The 23,406-nt window shown below is 42.9% G+C and overlaps 1 protein-coding gene across 5 annotated transcripts in view; it reads right to left on the bottom strand.

Moving 5' to 3' along the window:
• TRRAP (transformation/transcription domain associated protein) overlaps positions 1–23,406 on the bottom strand; it is a 178,844-nt gene that overhangs the window by 130,402 nt on the left and 25,036 nt on the right. For all 5 annotated transcript variants that reach the window (XM_075899522.2, XM_075899523.2, XM_075899524.2 and 2 more), the window contains 9 exons: positions 20,534–20,768; positions 16,933–17,254; positions 16,736–16,833; positions 14,955–15,149; positions 12,836–13,027; positions 10,168–10,333; positions 7,188–7,444; positions 4,916–5,116; positions 1,655–1,806 (listed from right to left, as the gene is read on the bottom strand). In XM_075899522.2, coding sequence (XP_075755637.1) covers positions 1,655–1,806; positions 4,916–5,116; positions 7,188–7,444; positions 10,168–10,333; positions 12,836–13,027; positions 14,955–15,149; positions 16,736–16,833; positions 16,933–17,254; positions 20,534–20,768 — 1,818 coding nt within the window. The remainder of the gene's footprint in view (positions 1–1,654; positions 1,807–4,915; positions 5,117–7,187; positions 7,445–10,167; positions 10,334–12,835; positions 13,028–14,954; positions 15,150–16,735; positions 16,834–16,932; positions 17,255–20,533; positions 20,769–23,406) is intronic.

Below are 23,406 nucleotides of genomic sequence, written 5' to 3'. Positions count from 1 at the left end.
GGAAGAAAAAAAGAAAGCAAATGTAAGAAGATTTTTGTTGGGCAACTCTGGAGAGGAACAAGGAAGGGCAATCTGGAAGGAGGGGATTTTTTCCAGGAGGTACAGAAAGTGGACATGAAAATGGGGAAGGATTGGCTTAGTATACTAATTACTAGATAGAATACTGTATGACTTTGGCCCCACTCCTATCCATCATCAGATTCAACTTCAATCGTGTAACCCTGTTGGTATGTCTACACATGCAGTGATACATGCAGTGACACAGACACAATAGGTATAAACAGGGCTCGACAAATAGTGTAATCTACTCACCCAGGGTAGATTACACCCCGGAAAAGCCGGCGCGGAGCGATCTGCGCATGCGCAGAATGATCTGCGCATGCACAGAACCGCACAGCTGGCGAGTGGGGCTCATCGCCGCTTGGTGAGCCTTAGGTATAAACAACATTGTAAATGCCGAGGCATAAGGCACAAAGAATAAAGCAGTGTCCTTCACAAATGAACCTTAGAATTAGGGAAGCCAATATGTAATCAACTACATGATTAACAAATAATCCTAGGTTTATCGGTTAATCTTATTGACTACATGCACTCCTCCCTGCCTCCGCAAGCTGCCTCTGTATCAGGCAGGAACCGGTGACCATGCTGCAATAGAGAGGTAGCAGCATGGAGGGTGAGGGAGCCAGGTGGGAAGTCAGCTTTCCAGCCAGCGTATCCAGGGGGAGAACAGGAGAGGCTTGCCGGGGATAGAGGAAGCTGTGTGGGATGCCAGTGTCTGTGGGGAGCTCGGACCCATGGACAGACAGGACTGATGCCACCCGATGCTGCTGCCTCTGTATCAGAGGCAGCAGCACAGGGTGACACTGGCTGCCAGCCCTGCCTCCAGGGATTACTGAATAATTATGTAACCACTAAAATTTGATTAATTTTAATTAATCAATCACTATCTAACATCCCTTCTTAGAACACATATCCTCCACAGCTCTAGGTGCCCAAGCTGTGACTCCCATGCCTACACTGCTGTTTTCAGAAGGCTAGTGTACTGCTGTGCCTTCCTCTCAGTCTTTTATTGTTGTGAGGGAAGGCTCTGCAAGAGGGGAGCCACAGAAGCCTTTCACTACACTGGGGAAAGGCTCTTGTAGCTCCCCATCAGCAGAACCTTTCCTCACCAGAGTCAACGTTCTGGGCAAAGGGAGGCAGGCAGCAGAAAAACATTTGGGATCAGTCAGCTCCTGAGAGTGCCAGAGCAGGGAGGACTCACCTGTACTACAAGAGTGAACAAATCTATGCCAGGCTCTAGTATACTCCCCACCATAAACACTCAGATTCAGCCATCTCTGTACTGTGTCCCAAGTGTGGTGTTCCCCCCCAACAGAAATTGGTAGGAGGGAGAAGCAGGGAAAGGAGAATCTCTGAGTATGAGCATACAGCCATCATTTATGGTAAATAAAGCAAAATTCTGAAATTGTTCCTCAAAGGAAGGGAAGCCCATATCTTTGGTCATTTAAAAAAAATAGAATTAAGTACTAGAAAGCAAGCTGCAAGTAACTATTCAACAGAGGGCATGCACTGTATAGACTGAATTTTTCTCAAAATTAAATTAGTCTTTGGCCACTTTTTACATAAATATAAATGCTTTAAAGGATCATCATACTTGGGATGTGCAAGGAGCTGGTATAAGGCATGTTTATTATCATCGAGGCTCATCATGGCAACCAAGAAACACTTGATCACTTCCCAAGCCTGCCTCCGATAATATGGTTCTGTGTTAGCACTCTTCAAGCAGTCCAAAGCAGTCTCAATTGCCTGCAATGAAAAAAAGATGACATCAACCGAGCACTGGTTATTCATGTTGCCTTTTAATTAGGTAACTAGCTTGTCACTCAAATACTACTATTACTACTCTTGAAACCTCAAATTAAAAATGTTTTTGTATAACTTTTGTAGGGTTGAGTGAACTTGAAATTGTAAAGTTGATTCTAGTTTTGTGTAAACGGGAAGCTCTTAGTACATTGTGGCAGACCTCTGCACACATTCAAAAATGTGGATCTGCATCCACAATAAATAACTTGTACCTGATCTACTATCCACAGTTCACTTTTTATATATATATATATATATATATATATATATATATATATATATATATATATATATATATATATATATATATATATATATATATATTTGCATCTGCACCTCCACAACAGCGAATGTAAATATAAAAATGTGTATCTGCATCTGATATGCAAAAATGGTAAACAATACAACCACATCTACAGATGCATGCATTGGCAGATTTACAGGGCTATACATCATGGCTAAAATCATGGAAGATTTATTCCTTCCTTCCCTCGCCATTCCTCATGTAAACACTATCTCTTCCCTCCACTAGTGATTACTGCACATAAATTCCCACATATTCTAGATATAAAATGCTGTGTGCACATGTGTGCGCAAAATTGGTTCAAAAACACTGTATTTCCGTAGATTCTCTCTTTGTAGTTGATTTGTTCCTTTTCCCAACCAATACAAAAGTTTTATATCATACATTGTAAAACCTGCCATAAACAATTGTTAATGGATGCAAATACTAGGGGTATGTCTAGACTACATGTCTCTGCTGGCAGAGGCATATAAATTAGACCAGTGGTCCCCAACACGGTGCCCGCGGGCGCCATGGCGCCCATGGGGGCATTTGTGTGTGCTCGCCAAGTGCTCAGGGCTGGCCTGGCCCCGGGAACGTGGCGCATGCATGGTGCCGGAGCCGGCCCTGGGCGCATGGCGCATGGTGAGCGCCAGCCCCGGGAGTGCCGCAGATTGGCCACCCGCGCTCTGGGTGCGCGGCACATGGGGGAAGCACCGGCACTGGGCGCGCGGTGCTGAGGGTGAGGGCGCCGGCCCCGGGCATGCAGCACTTGGAGGGGGTGCTGGCCCCGGGCGCGCAGCGCTGGGGGGGGGCGCCGGCCCAAGGCACGCAGCGCTTGGGGGCGGTGGAGGGGGCAGGCCCAGGGCGCGCAGCGCTTGGGGGGAGGGGGTGCCGGCCCCGGGCGCGTGGCTATGGGGGGGCCCGCCCTCTGGCGCCCAGCGGGCGAACGGCCACGCCCCCTGGCACCTTTAAATGGTTGGGGACCACTGAATTAGACATACCGACATAGTCAATGAAGTGGGGATTTAAATATCCCCCGCTTCATTAAAATAAAAATGGCTGCCACATTGTGCCGGCTCAGCTGATTGTCGCCAGAACACGGTACTCAAGACGCGGATCAGTCGACAGGGAAAGCCGTTGTCGACCGATCCAAGTCTTGATTGCCGCATTGTGCCGACAATCAGCTGAGCCGGCACAATGCAGCGGCCATTTTTATTTTAATGGAGCAGGGGATATTTAAATCCGCGCTTCATTGACTATGTCGGTATGTCTAATTTACATGTCTCAGCCGACAGAGGCATGTACTCTAGACATACTCTATTTGTTAAATGGAGATCAACCTTCCATCAAAGGAAGAGAAGAACTGTACTCAAGGTATTTGGGATATCTGAAATTGTCTCTTAAGATCAGGTCTTACATATTTTATAATTTAACCTTTACAACTGTACACACTTTATATTACATCCTTCCCTGAAAATAAAAAACCCACACCTAAATACAGGACAGACATGCATCAAATGTGACCCATGTGGAAAATACATTTGGGGGGCATGAAATAAGAAATTTCATTGCTTAACTGATTGTAAAATGAAATGCAATCATCCATGCTTAAGCAGTTAATATGAGATTAGGTAGACAAAAGTGACCTTAGAAAGCCTTTTGCTACAAAGGGATATTTTGTTTCTTTCTAAGGAAAATCATCTTTTCATCTACTGAATTAACTAGTTGCTTTATCATCTTTTAAGCAACCTTATCAAAGTCTCGATGAAAAGAGCAATGAGTTCTCTTAGACCACTGAAATGGAACTTCTCACCAGAGCACTAACAGGAAAGATGGATTTCTTACTGCTTCAGCTCATTCCAAATTTTCTAAAATTCAGCATTTACTTTCAGCACCCATTAAGAGTACTGTAAACAGTCTTGTTTCCTGATCAACTCTAGAAAGTTGACCAGTATTCCATGTAATTGAAGATGCAGGTTGTGAAACAAAAGTCTTTAGATAACAGGCAAAAACCCACAGCATAGTATACACAGGGAGGGCATCCCATATGTGTCAACCAAACTTTGGCCATTTTCCTATCCTTACAATTTAATAGACTTTTGCTAACAAGTTGCTTGGTTTTTATGACTCTCCTTTGGGGAGAAACAGAATTCAAAATTGGCAGAGAACTAAAAAACAGTCGACTTGAATTAGTTTTACATGTAAAAACAATGGTATAAGAAGTTCAACAAATTTTCCAACTCCATAAAGACTGGATAACGCCCATTGTAGGAGAACTCTAGTGAATCTTAGGCAAATATCACCAGCTACATCTCCATAATTACTTATGACTAATAAGTCCATAGGGTTCTTCTCCTTCCCCCCACCCCATGTAATTTTATGTATTTCAAGGCAACGGAAGACACAAAGTGTCCTGAGAACACAAGAATAGATTTTGTTTGCTATTGAAGAATAGGTTTATGGACCATAAAGTAAATAATCTAGCGTGTGAACTATTTGGCCAGATACAATGGTAGAAAATAAAATAATCCTTTCGTTGTTTTCCATGTGCTTGAAAAAAACATAAACCCTACTAAATGCATCAGGAATCTTTTATGCCACTTATATAATAATTTCAATAAAATATGTTTACAGACAGTAACAATTCCTCGCAAAAGCTAGGAGTACATGTTCTTGGAATTTTAATGAGGCTATTTCATAAGCAAATATTAATAATACAGAAACTTTTCTGGAAGGAAACTGAAGAGAATAAAAGGATAAGCTTACCTTTTCCATTGGAAGCTGAATAGATGCTTTACAATCTGAAAACTCTACTGTAATACTGGGTCCTTGAATTTCTGTAACTATATATTGTAGTTTCTGGGATTCCTTTAACATCTTCCGGTTACTTCCACCAAATTTACCAAGGACACGATAAGCCACATGGGAAATGCTGTCAGCAGGATTGCGTAATGTACGCCATAAAGCCTACAGAATAATTTAAATATTTACATGTGCTATATTTAGAAGTGTTACTTCTAAGTGTTAATAATTAAACTTGCACATTTCTATTTAAGATCTTTTTTCTCAATGAATAAAACTTCTTTCGAATACCATAGCAGATATTACAAGAACTTCCTCTTTTTGAAAATCAAACGTTTCCATGATGTTGTATTTAAGCAGCTCATTTTTTATGGTTCTGAAGAGTAGCACTGCATCTGTAAAGAGCTCAATTTAGGTTTCATAGCTGACACAGGAAGAGAAGAGAAGCACGATATAAAAAATACAAAAGCCCACTGAGGCTGAAGTAAATCTAGGTCAGTGTGATATTCAAAAAGGAAGCTGCATATACAAATGGCTTGAAAAGTAAATGCTCTATTCAGAGTGCAAAGTATATTAAACTTTTTCTGCATTTGACGAAGAATACCCCATTTTAGAAGAAATGGGCAAGTTTACATAGGGTGTAGCATTTCAAGATAATCCTCCATCTAAAAATATGAAAACCCTGAAGTAATCCAACCTACCTTTAAAGAAGTAAAACATGGATCAAATCTACATGCTACATAGTTTAGAAAGAGCAGATTAAACAAAAAAGTCCATTACCTAAACCATCATCTTTAGCAGGGCTCGACAAACTAAAGGATCTACTCGCCCATCGTGAGCAGATTTCAGCCACACGCCCTGTTTACCGGCAGCGCGCACATGCGCAATGCGGTTCTTGCGCATGCACAGTGCAGGGCTGACAAGCGGCTTTCGCCGCTGTTTGTCAAGCCCTGATCTTTAGTATTTATCAATTTTTTGTATTGTATCTGCCACCTTACTACAGAATCTCAGCTTTTGGCTTTCAAATGTTTTTTCTAAGAACAGGGAAGACCTACCAAAATGTTATGTCCTGGTTAGGGATGTTAAATTACAGTTATCAAGCTAAATCATATAGTTGATACAGTTTGTATCAGCTATATGATTAGTCAACAGGATCGCTATGCATTTTAAATGTAGTAAGAGCTGCAGAGACATAGCATCTGCGTGAACCAGCATTGCTCGGTCTTTGCTTGCTCTGAGTCCTGCAGCCGCTGGTCATAGAAGACAGCCCTGTCTACCGCGAACAGGGGCTACTGCTGGAGCAGCCTCTCTTCGCAGCAGCCAGCCCCTGAATGCAGCTAGCCCTGGCCACTACACATAGGCGCTGCTTAGTGGCAGTTGCTCATGTCCGCGGGGGGAAGAGATGGGGAGAAAGAAGGGCAGCCCCCCACTGGGACTTCTGCGGACAGAGGCTGCTTTGCAGCAGCCTTCCCATTCCCCCCCAAAACACACACACACACTGCCTCTGATAGAGGCAGAGGGAGGGGGGCAGGTGGCACCCCAGAGTCAGTGCTGGGGGGAACCAGCTTGAGTTTGCTCCCCCCAGCACCAGCTCATGGAGGAAGCAAGAGGTGGGGGCACCACAGGAAGCACAGGGACAGCAGGGACGTAAGCGGGGGCCCTTGTTACATTTCAAAGACTGAAATGCCGCAGTGGAAACCTGTGCAAGTGAGGACTGCTTCAGTCCCCATTTGTGCCCATTCCCCACTGTGCCTCATGGAGATGGTGCTGGGAGTGGGGGGAAACCAGCTTTTAAGACAGCTTCCTCCAGTACCAGCTCCTGCTCCCCCCACATTGCTGTCACAGAGGCTACAAGGGGGGAGCAACTAGTGGAGTCACTACTTAAGCTTATGCTTATTGGATAGTCGACTTACATTTAGGGTTGCCAGATAGTTTCACAAAAAATACCAAACATGGTGGGAAAAAAATTGGTCAAGGAAAACAAAAATACTGGGCTGTCCAATCCAATACTGGACACCTTACATCCCTAGTCCTGGTCTTGTTCAAATTTTAAAGTTTCATATATGCACCAAACCAGCTTGAAAGTTCTGTCTATACTTTGTACACAGACCTAATGGGAAAGGTTCTCAAAACACAGACCACTCAAATTCAGACATCCCAAATTTCAAAGCAAAGGTTTTGTGATACTTAGGTGATCAATGACCCCTACTGGTTTTAATAAAAACTACATATTTACCTGCATAAGCTCTGCTCGAACCGGCTGAATATGATCATACAGGAAGTCTGGCTGTAAATTATCCACACACAATTCAAGAGTTCTCAAACCTTGGCTAACAAGGGTCTGAGATCCATTCAAAGCTGACACCAAAGGATCCATCAACATTGGCAGATAAGGGAGAAGGGAGCTCAATCGAACTGGTACAGTGAGACAGAGTTCTACAAACAGATCTTTCATATGCTGTTTGTGCAGGCCACTTTGCAACATATTAAGTCCTGAAAAACAGTAGGGAGGTCACATATTTTTAAAAACAGACACTATAATAATATGTCTAAAACAAGACAGTAATTTCCTAATCACAATCAGTGTACCTGAAGGCAGCGTTTCACAAATGCCGATCCGCGGACCAGGGCCAGGCCGTGAACCGCTGGCTAGTTGGCCACAATAGCTGTTTGTGGAGGCTCTGGGCGCTGGGGTGTATCCCAGTCCAAGCCCCCAGAGCCATCGCGAAAAGCCAGCTTCAGCTCTGGCAGCCACCCACCATGTGGTGGCTGCAGCAGCTGAAGTCAGCTGCTGTGCTCAGGGGGCTGGGGCACATATTTGGCAGACTAGCAACATTTTATCTGCATATTCATCATCTGTATACCAAATATGGAACTAAAATGTTACCAGTCCACCAAAAATTTGTGAATGGGTTTGCCCAGCGGCTGTATAAAAAAAAGGTTGGGAACCATTGCCTTAAGGTTACTACATTTAATACATTTGGTAAAGCTGCTTCTCTGTATCTGTTCCCCAACTATAAGTCTATTACTTGATGGCTACATCTAGACGGGCATGATTTTCCACAAATGCTTTTAACGGAAAAGTTTTCTGTTAAAAGCATTTGCGGAAAAGCGCATCTAGATTGGCACGGACGCTTTTCCGCAAAAAGTGCTTTTGCGGAAAAGCGTTCATGCCAATCTAGACGCGCTTTTGCGCAAAAAAAGCCCCGATCGCCATTTTCGCAATCGGGGCTTTTTTGCACAAAACAAATCTGAGCTGTCTACACTGGTCTTTTGCACAAAAGCTTTTGCACAAAAGGACTTTTGCCCGAACGGGAGCAACATAGTATTTCCGCGAGAAGCACGGATTTCTTACATGAGATCATCAGTGTTCTTGCGGAAATTCAAGCGGCCAGTGTATACTACTAATAAATATGCATACTACAGGCAGTCCCCGAGTTACGCGGATCCGACTTATGTCGGATCCGCAGTTACAAACGGGGCCCGTCTCCCTGGTCTCCAGCAGACCAGGGAGAGGAAGCAAAGCGGCGAAGCACGGGGGCAGCGGGACAGCCCAGACGCGTCTGGGCTATCCGCTGCCCGCGTGCTCCGCGGCTTTGCTCTGCTTTGCTCCCCGTCTCCCTGGTCTGCAGGCCAGGGAGAAGGGGAGCAAAGCAGAGCAAAGCCGTAGAGCCCGAGGGCAGCAGGACAGCCACGGCGCATCTGGGCTGTCCCGCTGCCCCCATGCTCCGCGGCTTTGCTCCGGACGCCTGTGGTACAGCAGCTGGGGCGCTGCCGGTTGGTCCCGTAGCACCGCTCTGGGCGCTACGGGACCAACCCAGCAGCACCCCAGCTGCTCTGCCCCAGGCATCCCCAAGTCAGCCGCTGCTGAAACTGACCAATGGCTGACTACAGGAAGCCCCTGCCCCGGGCTTCCTGGAATCAGCCGCTGATCAGTTTCAGCAGCAGCTGACTTGGGGATGCCTAGGGTTCTTAAGTTGAATCTGTATGTAAGTCAGAACTGGCGTCCAGATTCAGCCACTGTTGAAACTGTCCAGCAGCGGCTGAATCTGGACGCCAGTTCCGACTTACATACAGATTCAACTTAAGAACAAACCTACAGTCCCTATCTTGTACGTAACCCGGGGACTGCCTGTACTTCTCACCCCTACTTTCCATACATAAAAACTTTCCTGGCATTTATTCCATAAGCCCATGTAGTAATTCCATTTGAATATATTTTACCCAATGCACTCTATGTACAGACTGGTTTATACTAGGAATGTGAAAGTGAACCCTATACACGGTTAACCAGCCCTGTATGCACAGGGAGCCACCTGTGCCCACCCCATTACTGTTCAGCTGTTACACATTTACTTGATTATATGTAGCTTAGCTATATTTGTTAACTGAAATGAAAATAAAATTTCCTAGTGCAAGATGGGTAGCACAAGATTTCACTTTCCGTATCTTAATTACTTCTCTTCAAATCTTGGTAGTTCTGCTTGCTCTCCTGTTCAGCAAGCATACTTCTGGTTGCTATCTTTTCAGTCATGCCTACCCTTTTGGCCAATCTCATTTTGTTTAATTAGCTTCAGAGGGGTAACCATGTTAGTCTGTAACTGGAAAAACTTAAACAATGAATAGTCTAGCAGCACCTTAAAGACCAACAAAACATGTAGATGGTATTAAGCATCTTAAAGAACAACAAAATATGGAACTGGACCTTTATTAACTCCATTCATCTGAAGAAGTGGGTTGTGACCACGAAACCTCATGATACCATCTACATGTTATGGTAGTCTTTAAGGTGCTGCTTGACTTTTTGTTTGTTTGGTTAGTTTTGTTTAATTAGTTTGTCTTAAAACACTGTCACTATTTGCTTTTTAAATCTGAGAAGAGCCATTCTTTTCTTTGTAGCAATCTCCCCACATTGCCAGGAGTCTGGACATATTGCTTCTCCTACCCTACTGTTATTCCTCAGTTCTCCATGCCAACAAGAATGAGCAGAGCAAAACTCGCAATGGGAGGCAGAAAGAGACAACAGCAGGAGCTGTGGTAGCCAGAACAATGGAGACTGAGGCAATGACTAGCAAGAGGAAATAAGCTATATTCAGATATTTAATATACATGACAAGAATCACTACTGGTAAGATCTATAAAAACATTTATACCAGTGTAACAGAACTTTTTTTCAAAATACTCATTTAAAAACAGGAGAAGATATTTGTTCTGACCTTGCAATAAGTTTGGTAACAGAGGCAAGAACTCTTGATACAGGAGATCATGACTGCCTCCTCCAATAGATCTGAACAGTGCTCGGAGTAGAAGGAAATAGTTGTATGGTTCCTTGGCAGTCTGTGCAAGTTCCATAGAGCTGTTCACTATCTTGTGTAAATGCGGCTATAAAAAGTAAAGCTTCAAGATTAAAGCATCCATTTCATCATCACTATTTAAAGTTCAACAGAATACAAAGTTATTTGCCTGTCAATCTTCTAGATGAAATAACCTTCCTTGACTGCCTCAAATACCTTTGATACAGGTAAGCAGCAGAAACACAAGTTTAACAAAGAGGCTGCTAAAAGGTAAACATTAAAAATATAGAAAGTTTATTCGAATGAGAGCTAAGAAATGTATCACTCTCAACCACTGGAGACATGGGTTCACATTAGTCACAGATGAAAGAATTTGGTCACTTATCCTGCTACTCTGTACAAAACAAAATCCTGAATCTGACATAATTGGCAGCCTGTGCTCCGAAAACCTTTAAGGATGGACTAGCAGAAATATCACAGATAAATGACAGAGTTTTACAGTACCTTCTCGCTCTAGATCTTGCTCTATCATTAAAGCCTTCATTTTCATTAGCACTAACTTCACTAATTTTTTATTAAAAGCACTCAATATTTTAAATCACTCTGCATTTAGAAAAATCACAACATTGGCTTCTGAGATTGTAGAACATTAACAGCTTGTGGAAACGATTAAAAATTGGAGGTGGTATCAGGACTGTCTCATCTCAGGTACGAATAGTGAAATTACTATAGGTTTTAACAACATCTGAAAGCACTGTACTCTGCTACACAACTACCGTGAATAGCTTTCATCATTCAATTAAATTGTCTACTCAAGGCCACATCATCAATTCCGTTGAAATAAAAATGTAACAGAAGCAGGGAACTGTGAAGGCAGTAAATCATACTATTTAAATTGGATTTAAAGTTTATAAAATCTAAGTGACCTTGATCTTGATGACAGGTGAGGGGAAACTTAGCACATTACATAAATATTGTTTCAGATTACTTTTTCCTAAAAAAAATAATCTATAATAAAACTTAGATTTGAACTAGTAATCCGTAAAACTAGACTGCTCTGTCTAGAGAGCACTCAACCAGTCCTTTCATAACAAGTCCCCAAACTAAGTATCTATCCATATAAAATCGTTTGGGGGAGAGGGAATAGGAGGAGGAGCAGGCAGAAAGGGTTATATTAAAATAGCATTCCTTTTTCGCCTATATCCACAGTAAGTGGACCTAAGAAAACATCTTACTTTGTGTTTTTTAAGTATAGAAACCATCACATTTCTAAGATTCTTTTAATGAGGCACCTTAGACAACACTTGTCACGGTCTGTTTTCCAATATAGACTTCGATGGCATTACTTGCACATACTACTGTCATTAAAGCTATGTCATAATACAGGCTACAATTAAGCATTAATGACTAGAGAAGATTTATTAAAGGAGGGGCAGCAATTTGAACTTTTTATTGTGGCTGCACCAGCCATGGGCAACCAAGGCTTAGCGAGTGTGCCACCTGAGAGGCCCTCCTTCATTTCAGCGGGCCACAAGATTGAAGTTGGGCATGTGCACTAAGCATTGCCCCAAGAATGATTAAATACATTGCACTTGATTCCCCTTTATCACGCCTTTGCAACACAAAGCCATCCATTTTATGGGCAAATTAAATTGCCAGCAAAATTAGCATAAACAGAGCCCTGTATGGATACAAAACTTTTATTCACATGAGCAGAAATATATAGGGCTCTGAACATAAAGAAGCAGAGGGAGTGCATGGCTCTCACAATGTTGTTAGCAATCAGCATGCACTTCCCGTAGGCCCCTGCCTCAATGTGTGTTACTTTTCATTTTGCCAGGGGCTGCGTGACCCTTCCCTCCACACTGTAGGCCCTACTCCCACTCCACGTCTTTCCTCATATCCCCAAGGTGGCCTCTTTCCTACCTCCTCCCCTGACACACCTGTCCCTTCTCCTTCCCCTCCCTCTCAGAGATTTAACACCACAAATCAGCTGATTCCTGGTGTTCAAGATCCGGGAGGGAAGATGATGATCAGGGATAGAAGGTGAATCATCTGATTCACAGCACTTTAGAAATGCTGGGAGGGAGTGGAAGGAGTAGGTAAGTGCAGGGTCCCCAATGTGCAAGAGGTGCAGGGGGAAGGGGCAGAGGGAGTTCCATAGGTCGCACACAGAAACCCAATGGGCTGCAGGTTGCCAACTACTGGGCAAAAGTGATAAAAATACAGTAAGATACACAGCCCAACATGAAAATCATTTGACCAGGGAAAACTTTATGGAACTCCCAAGAAGACAACTCAAATATTCAATCATAAAGACTTATAATTTTCCACTTTATAGTTCCCAAAATGCAACAATCATTCATGAATATTATTTCTTACGAACAGGCCATCCTCTGATTTCTCCACTATTGTTATTAATGGGGTTTGTTTGTTTGTTGTGGAGGGGAGGGGTTTGAAAACAAAGAACATTTTTCAAATGTTAAAATGGCCATTTCAGGAAAAGCATTTACTTGTCAAAAATAGTGAAGAAAAATTTAAACACAATAAAATGGAATATTTTACTTCCCTTGGTTAAAATGAACTTTACCTTCAGCATTTGTTCATTTTCAGCTGCAAATAGTGAAACAGAGCCGAAGACTAGCTTGAACAACTTGAGATATAGATTGGACAGCTCCACGTTAGAGCCCATTTCTGGCAGCCGATCTAGAAGATACTCCACCAGAATTGTAGCAAAAAGGGCAGAGGTGGTAAGATTTGCCAAAAAGGAATTAGCAACAATCTGTCAAAAGAAGCAGATAGGGCAACAGTAACTCCATTATGAAAAGAACTTGGGGAATGTCAAATTGGTCCCATTTTTTAAAAAAAATAGTCACTGATGTTATTGTTCCACCATCAGAGACTTAGCTCAAATTAGGCACAAAAGATACATTATCGTGTTCCCTGTGCAACACAAACTTTTCATTTAACTGACCCACCTCCTATAGTTTTTGCACAAGTATTAGACTGCATTGTGATTTTAAGGGTATGTCTACACTGCAAAGTTAATTCGGAATAACAGACATTATTCCGAATTAACTTCCATAGCGTCTACACAAGCAAACCGCTATTTCTAATTAAATTCAAAATAGAGGGGCGCTTAATTAGAGTTTGGTAAACCTCATTCTACGAGGAGTAACGCCAAACACAAATTAGCTAATTCAGAATAAGCACTGCGTAGATGCTTAGTCCTAATTAGCTGGCCTCCAAGCCTTCCCAATTTCCCCTGGTGGCCAACCTGGGCCAAACCAGGAACACTCTTCTCTCCCTCCCCCCGGAGCCCTTAAAGGGGCAGACTCTAGCCACAGTGCCTGTGCCATCTCCAAGCCTGCCAGCCCAGAGCCAGCAGTCACTGCCCCAACCCAGTGGCCCCAAAACATGAGCCAGCAATCCACTGGCAGCCAGCCCTCCACTGCGCCCAAGGAGCAGTCTGCCAGCGCCCGCAGAAAGTAGGTGCCTTCCTGGTCCAGGGCGGAGATCAGGGTGGACCATACTCAGGTTTTGGGGGATGCCCCCAACGTCCATGATCTCCGCACTAGACAGAGGAACGCAGCCGTCTATGGCAGAAAAGCTGCCAGCATGGCCACCAAAGGCCACATGCGAACCCAGGAGCAGGTTTGCATGAAAATCAAGTTGGTCCGGCAAGACCCTCAACCCTGAGCTTCTCCTTCCCCTTCCTCTCCTTGCCTCTCCTTCCAGTTCCCTCCTCCCAGGTTTCCCCCTCCCCTCTCCCACCATCATTCCCACCCCAGTTTAGGTCAACAAAGAGAGTTTGTTTTTGGCAAGAAATGTGTTTTTATTTGACATCAGGAAAGAGAGTAAGGAAGGGATAAGTGGAAGGAGGGAGGAATGAGGCACAAGCCCCCAATGGGGCACACCAGGGAGGCTCTTAATGCTCCTCAGGGTGGAAGCCCCCTGATGGACCTCTGGGATGGCAGCCTGTAGAAACTGCAGCCAGGCTCACAGCAACACGTCCACGAGAAGCACCAGAGTGCCCAGGGGCAGCTCTGGCTCCGTGTTACAGAGTGCTATGGTGTCCCAAGTGAGGGCAACCAGAGCATGCAGAGACAGATGCTTTGCTGTCCCTCATTGAGGCAGGCAAGCAAGCAGGGACACTTGAGACCCGGCTGCCCGGGGGAGCAGGGGTAGGTGTTCCTTTAAGCACAGGTGTCAGATAGCCTCAGGCAGCAGCCACACACAGACACTCCTGACCTGATGCCCTGCCTGACCTGGTTCTGGCTAGCCTTAAATCTGATTCTGTGTCCAGTCAGTGTGGATGCAGTATTTCGAATTAGCAAAATGCTAATTCAAGCTGCATTTTGTGTTTAGAGGCGTTAATTCGAATTAGCTTAATTCAAGGTCACTATTTCGAATTAAGATAACTCGAGTTAATGCTGTAGTGTAGACATACCCTATGGGAATTAGCACAGAAGGACAGTAGTTGAAACTTCTGGCAGCCATAGTTGCTACTTTCTGCAGAACTAAAAAAAATCTACTACATTCAGTACCTGAACGCCTGAGTCCATTGATACTTGCACTGTTAACTTGAAATGCTTAAATTTCAGTTACATGGTTTAATTTTACATACAAAACAATAACTACAGAAAATAAAAACCATCTTAGCAGAATATTTATATTGTTTCATTGCTGTATAAAGCAAAGCCATTTACCTGAAGGGCATAGTTTTTGGAGATCCTTTCCACCATATAAGGAACAGTAGTTTGAAAGATTTCTTTAAAAGTTAAAGGATTCATCATTGTGAAAACACCAGCAAAATGCTCCAGGACCTCCTTTTCCTCTTTCATCCTGACTGTCTGACAGTTCGCAACTCGAATATACGTCTGGCCATTTCCTGCTATTTGAACCTAATGCAACAGAGTTAATATACAGTTAAGTAAAATTGTCACAACATAAACCATCTCCCTATTATTCTCAAATTATCTATATAGAATACCAGTTGTCTATATTGGCTTACATTCAAGATAACAATGCCACAGCCCTGGGAAGCTTTCAAAACGTACATCAGAAAATTGACATTTTAAGCATAATTATGAAATTAAAAGTCTCCAAGTCATAAGAAGGAGGAGGAGGAAGAGACAAAGATCACATTATATTTGGGCAAGTACATAATTTCAGACCAAGCCTACTTTAAACTACAGATTTTAGTCAGGCATATGGTAAGTGAATTTCTTCACAATTTTTTTTTGAAGGCAGAATTGTTATTTCATAGATTCTGATCTCCAACATAAAATAGGGCATACAATATTTGTTTACAAAGTACATATTTTTCCTCACAGAGAAACTATTTTATAGACCTTTAAATTAATGAAATTCTATAGCAGATGCATTTCAAATATAAATTCCACACAAAAAAATAAAACCCCCTAAAACTTAGGTATATAAATACAATCCCATAGACTTCATTTTCATAGACTCATAGAATGCTAGAACTGAAAGGAACTTTGAGAGGTCATCAAGTCCAGACCCCTGCCCTCACAGCAGGACCAAGCACTATCTAGATTATCCCTGATAGATGTGTGTCTAACCTTCTCTTAAATATCTCCAGAGGTGGAATTTCCACAACCTCTATAGGCAATTTTATTCCAGCGTTTAACCACCCAGACCGTTAGGAAATTTTTCCTAATCTCCAACCTAAGCCTCCCTTGCTACAGTTTAAACCCATTGCTCCATTGCTTTTTATGCTATCATCAAAGGCCCAAGAGAACAATTTTTCTCCCTCCTCCTTGTAACACCCTTTTAAATACTTGAAAACAACTATCATGTCCCCCCTCAGTCTTCTCCTGTCTAAACTAAACAAGCCCAATTTTTTCAGTCTTATCTCATTGGCCACGTTTTCTAGACCTTTTATCATTTTTGTTGCTCCTCTCTGGACTTTCTCCAATTTCTCCATATCTTTCTTGAAATGTGGTGCCCAGAACAGGACACAATACTTCAACTGAGGCCTAATCAGCGGAGAGTACAGTGGAAGAATGACTTCTTGTGTTTTGCTCACAACACACCTGTTAATACATCCCAGAATCATGTTGTTTTTTTGGAAACAGTGTCACACTGTTGACGCATATTTAGCTTGTGGTCCACTATGACCCCTAGATACCTTTCTGCAGTACTCCTTCCTAGAGAGTCACTTCCCTTTCTCTGTGTGTGAAACTGACTGTTCCTTCCTAAGTGAAGTACTTTGCATGTGTCCTTATTAAACTTCATCCTATTTACCTCAGAACATTTCTCCAGTTTGTCCAGATCATTTTAAATCATGGCCCTATCATCCAAAGCATTTCCAAACCCTCCCACGTCGGTATCATCTGCAAACTTAATAAACCAACTCTCTATTAATCTTATACATGAATCAAAAAAGAGTCTGTGTTAAAACACAAGGCATACAAAGCTTCTGCATATAAAAGTATCACAAATACTTTCTAGCCAGACTCGATACCTGATAAATATCCAAAGCTTGCATTGCATATTTCACCAGCTTTATATAGATTTGTGTCTCCTTTGGCTGCAACTGTTTGTTAGGAATGAACTGTGCTTCTGGAAGAAGGAAAGAATAAGCAAAGTTTGTCTCTTTTACAAGTAAAATTTGACTTTTTCTTATAAAGTGCAAAATGACAAGTCGATGTGCAATATTACCACCAGGTGCTTTGCATGATGTTATGCCCCACGTAATTGTCTTGACACCACAGACCAAAGTTTTTACCAAGCTTCGGCAATCTGTAACCTGGAACGTCTGCTTATCTTCTTTCTCCTTTTCTCCTTGTTTTTCAAACACAGGAACTGGTGCTGGGGCTACAGGAGTGGCAGGGGCAAGGGATGGAACAGGAGCTGCATTTGGTCCTGTTGGTACTCCAGGTAAAGCAGCTTCAGCTGCACCAAGTTCAGACTGTGGCTTACACTTCTTAAAAATAACAGAAAGCTGGTACCGTGCTATTGTATGAAATTTCAGAACAAAAACCTGAGACAGAAGAGAAAAAAAGGGGGGGGGGGGGGGGACGACACTGAGTTTATTTTGAAGATTGAACCTAACATTAATACACTAGAAACAAATAGTTTCAGACCTAGACAGCTGGGTTAATAGAAATTATACTCACAATCTCAAAAATATCAAATAGCTCTATATTAATTCAAGGGATCACTGTTGAAAGTCTCTTCTGAATCGAATGATATTTTATTTAACTTAACACATTCCAAAAGTAAAAATACTTCAAGACTAATAAAGCTCCCCAAAATGAGATTTGGTCTCATTATGTTTACTTTCCTGATCTGTCTGACATCAGAGCCATGCCTCAGAGAAACATCCCTTGTAATTCCAATAACGCAAACAACCTTAATTAACAGTGTTTTATACTTCAAACTCTTAACATTAAAATTAGAACTTAGTAGCTAAAACCGCATTGGAAACAAAACCTATATTTTTTGTGCTACAGAAGACCTGTACTTTTCAAACAAAAATCAGAACTGTCATAAACACTCCTATAGTACTACTTGCAGGTCTCCTAGTTTTCATAAACTCATAATTCTATGCTTTTCTCCATTGCTTCATATTTTTCACCTTCTTTCAATAATGGTATTGATTATTTTTCTGAATTTCAACTTCCAGTTTGATAAATAAGCAAAAGTCACAGGATACCTGGAAATAAGGCCCTGTCTATATACTACATGGCACCACAATACCATCTAATCTTAAAGAATCTTCATATTTAGGGTCAGATCTATTTTGTGTACTGAGTGAAAAGCATAATGCTTTACAATCCACTATTAATCCTTTTCTCCCCTACCCTCACCCTTACTCCAGCAGCAGAGCCGTGATATTAAGGAATCATTATAAGCAGATGAGAGAAGATGGGGAAGGGAGAAAACCAAAATTTTCAAGGATCTAATGTGTCTGAGCCTGCCTGCCCAGAAGACAAAGAGTATGAGATCACAGACTGACCTGGCTTTGATTCCTACATCTGCTCTAAGACCTCAAGGCTGCACTACAAAGGCAGTGTTCACCCTGACATCTTTGTGAAAGTCTCCAGTTGTTAAACTAAATGTATAAATACTGCTCAGAGAACATTTAGGTCACAAGGCGGTAGGTGTGGAGGCCACTAACATTTGACTGCAGTGGGAGATACACAAATCTCAATGTAAACAAGGTTCAACAGAGGACGTGCACTTAACCCTTTGGTAAAACTCCCAATATATAAAGCAGTTCCCTCTGCTCCTTGTTTCCCACCCCCTTCTCTTTTTCCTACCCCCTTCTCTCCTCTCCATTTATTTTGGGTCTGCACATCCTAAACTCATAACTCCAGTCATCTGAAGAAATGGGCTGTGCCCATGAAAGCTCATGATACCATCTACATGTTTTGTTAGTCTATAAAGTGATACCAGACCTTTTGTTGTTTTGAAGTTTATCCTGTACAGCAGTGGTTCCCAAACTTTTTGGCATCACGTCCCCCTTTTTGATTTTTGAAAAGCCCTCCCTCCCCCGCTCCCCCCAAAAATAGCAGCAAGACTTGTTGAGCAAAAAAACCAAACAAAACAAAACAAAAAGGAAAAAAGGAACTGAACAGGGCAGCAAAACTTGATGGGGGGGAAGCCGGGTCATCTCGCACCCCCCCTAAAATTTCTTCACACACCCCAGTTTGGGAACCCATGCTGTACAGACTAACTTGGCTACACCCTGAAGGCTTTTAGGGCTATGCATCAAATATTCAGCTGAAAAGATGGGTATTAGAACAAGAGAACCTAAAGATGCTGTTTATTAAATAGAAAGGTATGGGAACACACCCACTATTCCACAAAGGCATGCTAAGGACCTTAAATTAATTAACAATTCAATTTTCCTGTTTTAGAACATAAGCGGAACACCAGCTGGGGATGAAAGCATTTTCCCTTCTGGTTAAGATATTGCACAAGTTTTAAATCGTGTCTCTGAAATCTCTGGAACTGGACACTGCTCACAGCAATGTAAAAAAAAGATTAGACTGAGTGGGGATATTATAGCAGTTTTCAAGTATCTGAAAAGGTGTTACAAGAAGGAGAGAAAAATTGTTCTCCTGGGTCTCTGCTGATAGAACAAGAAGCAATGGGCTTTAACTGCAGTAAGGAAGGTTTAGGTTGGACATTAGGAAAAACTTCCTAACTGTCAGGGTGGTTAAACATTGGAATAAATTGCCTAGGGAGGTTGTAAAATCTCCATCACTGGGGATAATTAAGAGCAGGCTGGATAGACATTATCGGGGATGATCTAGATGGTGCATGGTCCTGCGATGAGGGAAGGGGACTGGACTAGATCGCCTCTCAACATCCCTTCTAGTTCTACAGTCTGGACATCCTTGGTCCAGCACCCTCTGGATCCAAGTGGTCCCGGATGAGAGAATTTGCCGGACCAAGGAATGGCCCCTGCCACGGGCCCCCTTCACCCTGCCGGGCCCCTCCTCCCCACCTCCAGCTCCTTCAGCCCTGCTGCCAACCAGGCAATACAGCTGCCCTGGCCCTGCTGCCATAACTGCTGCTCCAGCCAGCACAGCAGCATGCAGCCCTGGCCCCACTTCCGGCCAGTACATGACCCCCATCCAAATGCCAACCTGCCGCAGCCCAGGCTCTGCAGCTACAGCTGCAGCCCCAATCAGGCTTCCCCTGTAGGGATGCCACGGCACTGTCCTTGCTGCCGGGCCAGCATGCATGGGCTGCGCTGGCCCGAGCTGGGTTGCTATGGCCCCAGCTCTGCTGCCACAGCCCCAAAAGGCTTCCCTCGTGGGGTTGCCGTGGCTCTGTTCCCACTGCCAGGCCGGCACGCAGCCCCATCAGGTTGCCGCAGCACAACCCCACTGCCGGGTCAGCACGCACGGGCTGCCCCGGCCCCAGCTAGGTTGCTGTGCTGCCCCATCCTGCTACCATGGCCCTGCCGCTGAGCTGCTGATGCTCAGCCCCACTACCACCAGCCTTGCCTTGCCCAGGGCTTTCAGCTGCTGGTCCTTCTGTCCCGGAGCTCTCTTGTTCAGCAACATTTGTGATGTTGCCAGATGAGAGAATCCTGGTTTAGGGAGGTGCAACCTGTAGTATTCTATGAATAGACAAGACTAGATGGTGCATTTCAGTACAGTTATTCCCATATGTTCCATGGAAGTGAATGGAAAAGAGGCAAGGGTATCAAGATGCATGTGGCAATATATTAATTTAAAAATAAGAGATATGGATGATAGTTTCTATACAATTGCAATATTCAACTTCTCAACCAAATCAATACCTCTAACATCCTCATGAGAATATCTCTGCCATTTCCATTTTCTTGTTCACTTTTGGAACGGATACAGTCTACCAAGTTTAGAAGAAGCTTGCAGGACATAGTCTGGATACTGCTAGGCAATGACTCGTCATCAATGTTCTTGGCAAACAACTGGACAGCAAGGGAGAGATCATTGAGTGGTAAATGCTGACGGACGTGATGTACCAGATCTGCCAGTGTACTATATGCAAGTGGCCTATGGATAAAAAAAAGAAATAAAGACACTGTATTGATTATACAGTTATAATACATTGCTACTCAGACATCACTAATGGTTCCTACATTAAAACAATTTTAAATATTGAAGTTTAAATTGTAATAGCTTCATTTGTACATTAACATATAGCTCTCAATATAATGTATTTATCCACAGTCAACCTGTGGAATTCCTTGCCAGAGGAGGTTGTGAAGACTAGGACTTTAACAAGGTTCAAGAAAAAACTAGATACATTCATGGAGGTTAGGTCCATCAATGACTATTAGCCAGGGCTGGTAGGAATGGTGTCCTTAGCCTCTGTCAGAGGCTGAGAATGGGTGACAGGAGAGGGATTGCTTGAAGATTCCCTGTTCTGTTCACTCCCTCTGGGGCATCTGGCATTGGCCACTATTGGACGACAGGATACTGGGCTAGATGGACATTTGATTTGATCCAATATGGCTGTTCTTATTTTCATGTTATTTCCTGTATATAAATTATTATACATGTCCTTTGTGCTTTAATATAGGAGCACTAATTGTCCAACAGAACTTGTTTAAACCCTAATATTCCCTCCTCTGCTTTTCTTTCTCCCCTCTCCGTATGTCTCCAACACGTAGCTTGGTTTAATGTTTGCTTGTTTTGAGGTAAGAGAATGTAACTTTAAAATGTTACTGGTTACTTTTCTCAGAAACTTTCATAATTCCTGTCCCCAAAAATTGAGAACATTCAAGTTTTTATTCTGTACACCATTATCCCATGGGGCACATTTAGACGTAGCACATAATGACCATGTTAGGAAAAATTTACCATGCATCTGTTGAGGCAATAAACATCTCCACATGTACATGAAAAATGCCATTAAATATGCAAATATAAGCTTGTATTTTAACAAAAACAGGGGTTTCACACTCATTTGGAAATTGTACTTATCTGGCAATTGGACTGTTTCCTACTGTACATATGCAGAAATATTCACTCAGATTAAAGTACAAATACCAACACACTAACTTACAAAAAAATCAACTTGTATGAATAAAAGAAAATTGATAATTATTATAGAAAAATTAATTGTTTTAATACATTTAAAACGTTTTAAAAGCATAAGTCATTGAGGGACATATGTCCATCTGAATACTTGAATTTCACAATATTTTAAAGTTACTCTTGCTTAGTTAACAATTCCTAAACTCCATGTTTCAGTGACTGTCCAGTAAAAAGGACTAAGAAAACACTACACAGATCTCTCAACTGTGATCATCATAGATACACGTATTCCATTTACTTTTACAATTATTTACTGAGAATTTTAAGAGTGTATGTTCAGCAAGTGATTTAAAATCTTAAACTTTGTACAGAGGTCAGAATTTGGAGCTTACATAGTTTGTTTCTCTTCACGGTTTCAGAGTCTCTGCAGTCTCTGCAGAACTGTGTCCAGTTCTGGGCACCACATTTCAAGAAAGATGTGGAGAAATTGGAAAGGGTACAGAGAAGAGCGACAAGAATGATTAAAGGTTTAGAGAACATGACCTATGAAGCCAGGCTTCATGAACTGGGCTTGTTTAGTTTGGAAAAAAGAAGATTAAGGGGGGACATGATAGCGGTTTTCAAATATCTAAAAGGGTGTCACAAGGAGGAAGGCGAAAATTTGTTCCTCTTGGTTTCTGAGGACAGGACAAGGAGTAATGGGCTTAAAGTGCAGCAGGGGAGGTTTAGATTGGACATTAGGAAAAAATTCCTAACTGTCAGAGTGGTCAAATATTGGAATAAATTGCCAAGGGAGGTGGTGGAATCTCCCTCTCTGGAGATATTTAAGAACAGGTTAGATAGACATCTGTCAGGGATGGTGTAGACGGAGCTTGATCCTGCCTTGAGGGCGGGGGGCTGGACTCGATGACCTCTCGAGGTCCCTTCCAGTCCTATTATTCTATTATTCTATTCTATTATTCTATTCTATTATTCTTCTATTATTCTATTCTATTATTATTCTATTATTCAGGGACCCCATACTGTACTATAGGTTGGACTCCCCTGGTTCAGCACCCTCTGGACCCAACCAGTCCCAGAAGATCTCCTCAATCCGGCAAAATCCTTCATTTCTGGACCCCAGCCACTGGCCCTGCCACTGGTCTCCGAGCCAACTCCCCACCCCCTGCTGGCCCCACTGCACTGCTGACCTCAATGGGCAGACATCACTGCCATGGCTCCGGGACCCACCGGGCAGCTATGTGCACTACACTGGGGAGCTGGGTCCTGCCGGGCAGCCATGAGCACCACAGCTCCCTGCCCCAACAAGCTACTGCAGCTTCCAGCACCACTGGATAGCCTGGTATGAGGTCTCCCATCCCTGCTGGGCAGTCACACTACCATGCACAGAGCAGCCCCACCATCAGCTCATTGCTCTGCTGGCCCTTCAGAATCCGTACCACTGATCCTCCACCGGGACTTTCAGGTCCTGCAGCATCCATTCCAGATCATTAATGTTGCCAAACTAGAGAATCCCGGTTAAAAGAGTTTAAAAAATGAGTAGAAAAGATCCCTCTCCACTCATCCTGATGCTTCCATCTTGCCACAAGGGCATCTGTAAAGCCCCGATTTAAGTGCTATTAAAACAGCAAGTCAGACTAGAGATGTAAAA

This window comes from Pelodiscus sinensis, chromosome 15 (genome assembly GCF_052426305.1).
Source record: "Pelodiscus sinensis isolate ZL-2025 chromosome 15, ASM5242630v1, whole genome shotgun sequence".
In the NCBI taxonomy this organism is placed as follows: domain Eukaryota; kingdom Metazoa; phylum Chordata; order Testudines; family Trionychidae; genus Pelodiscus; species Pelodiscus sinensis.
This window is presented reverse-complemented; position numbering and strand designations above follow the sequence as displayed.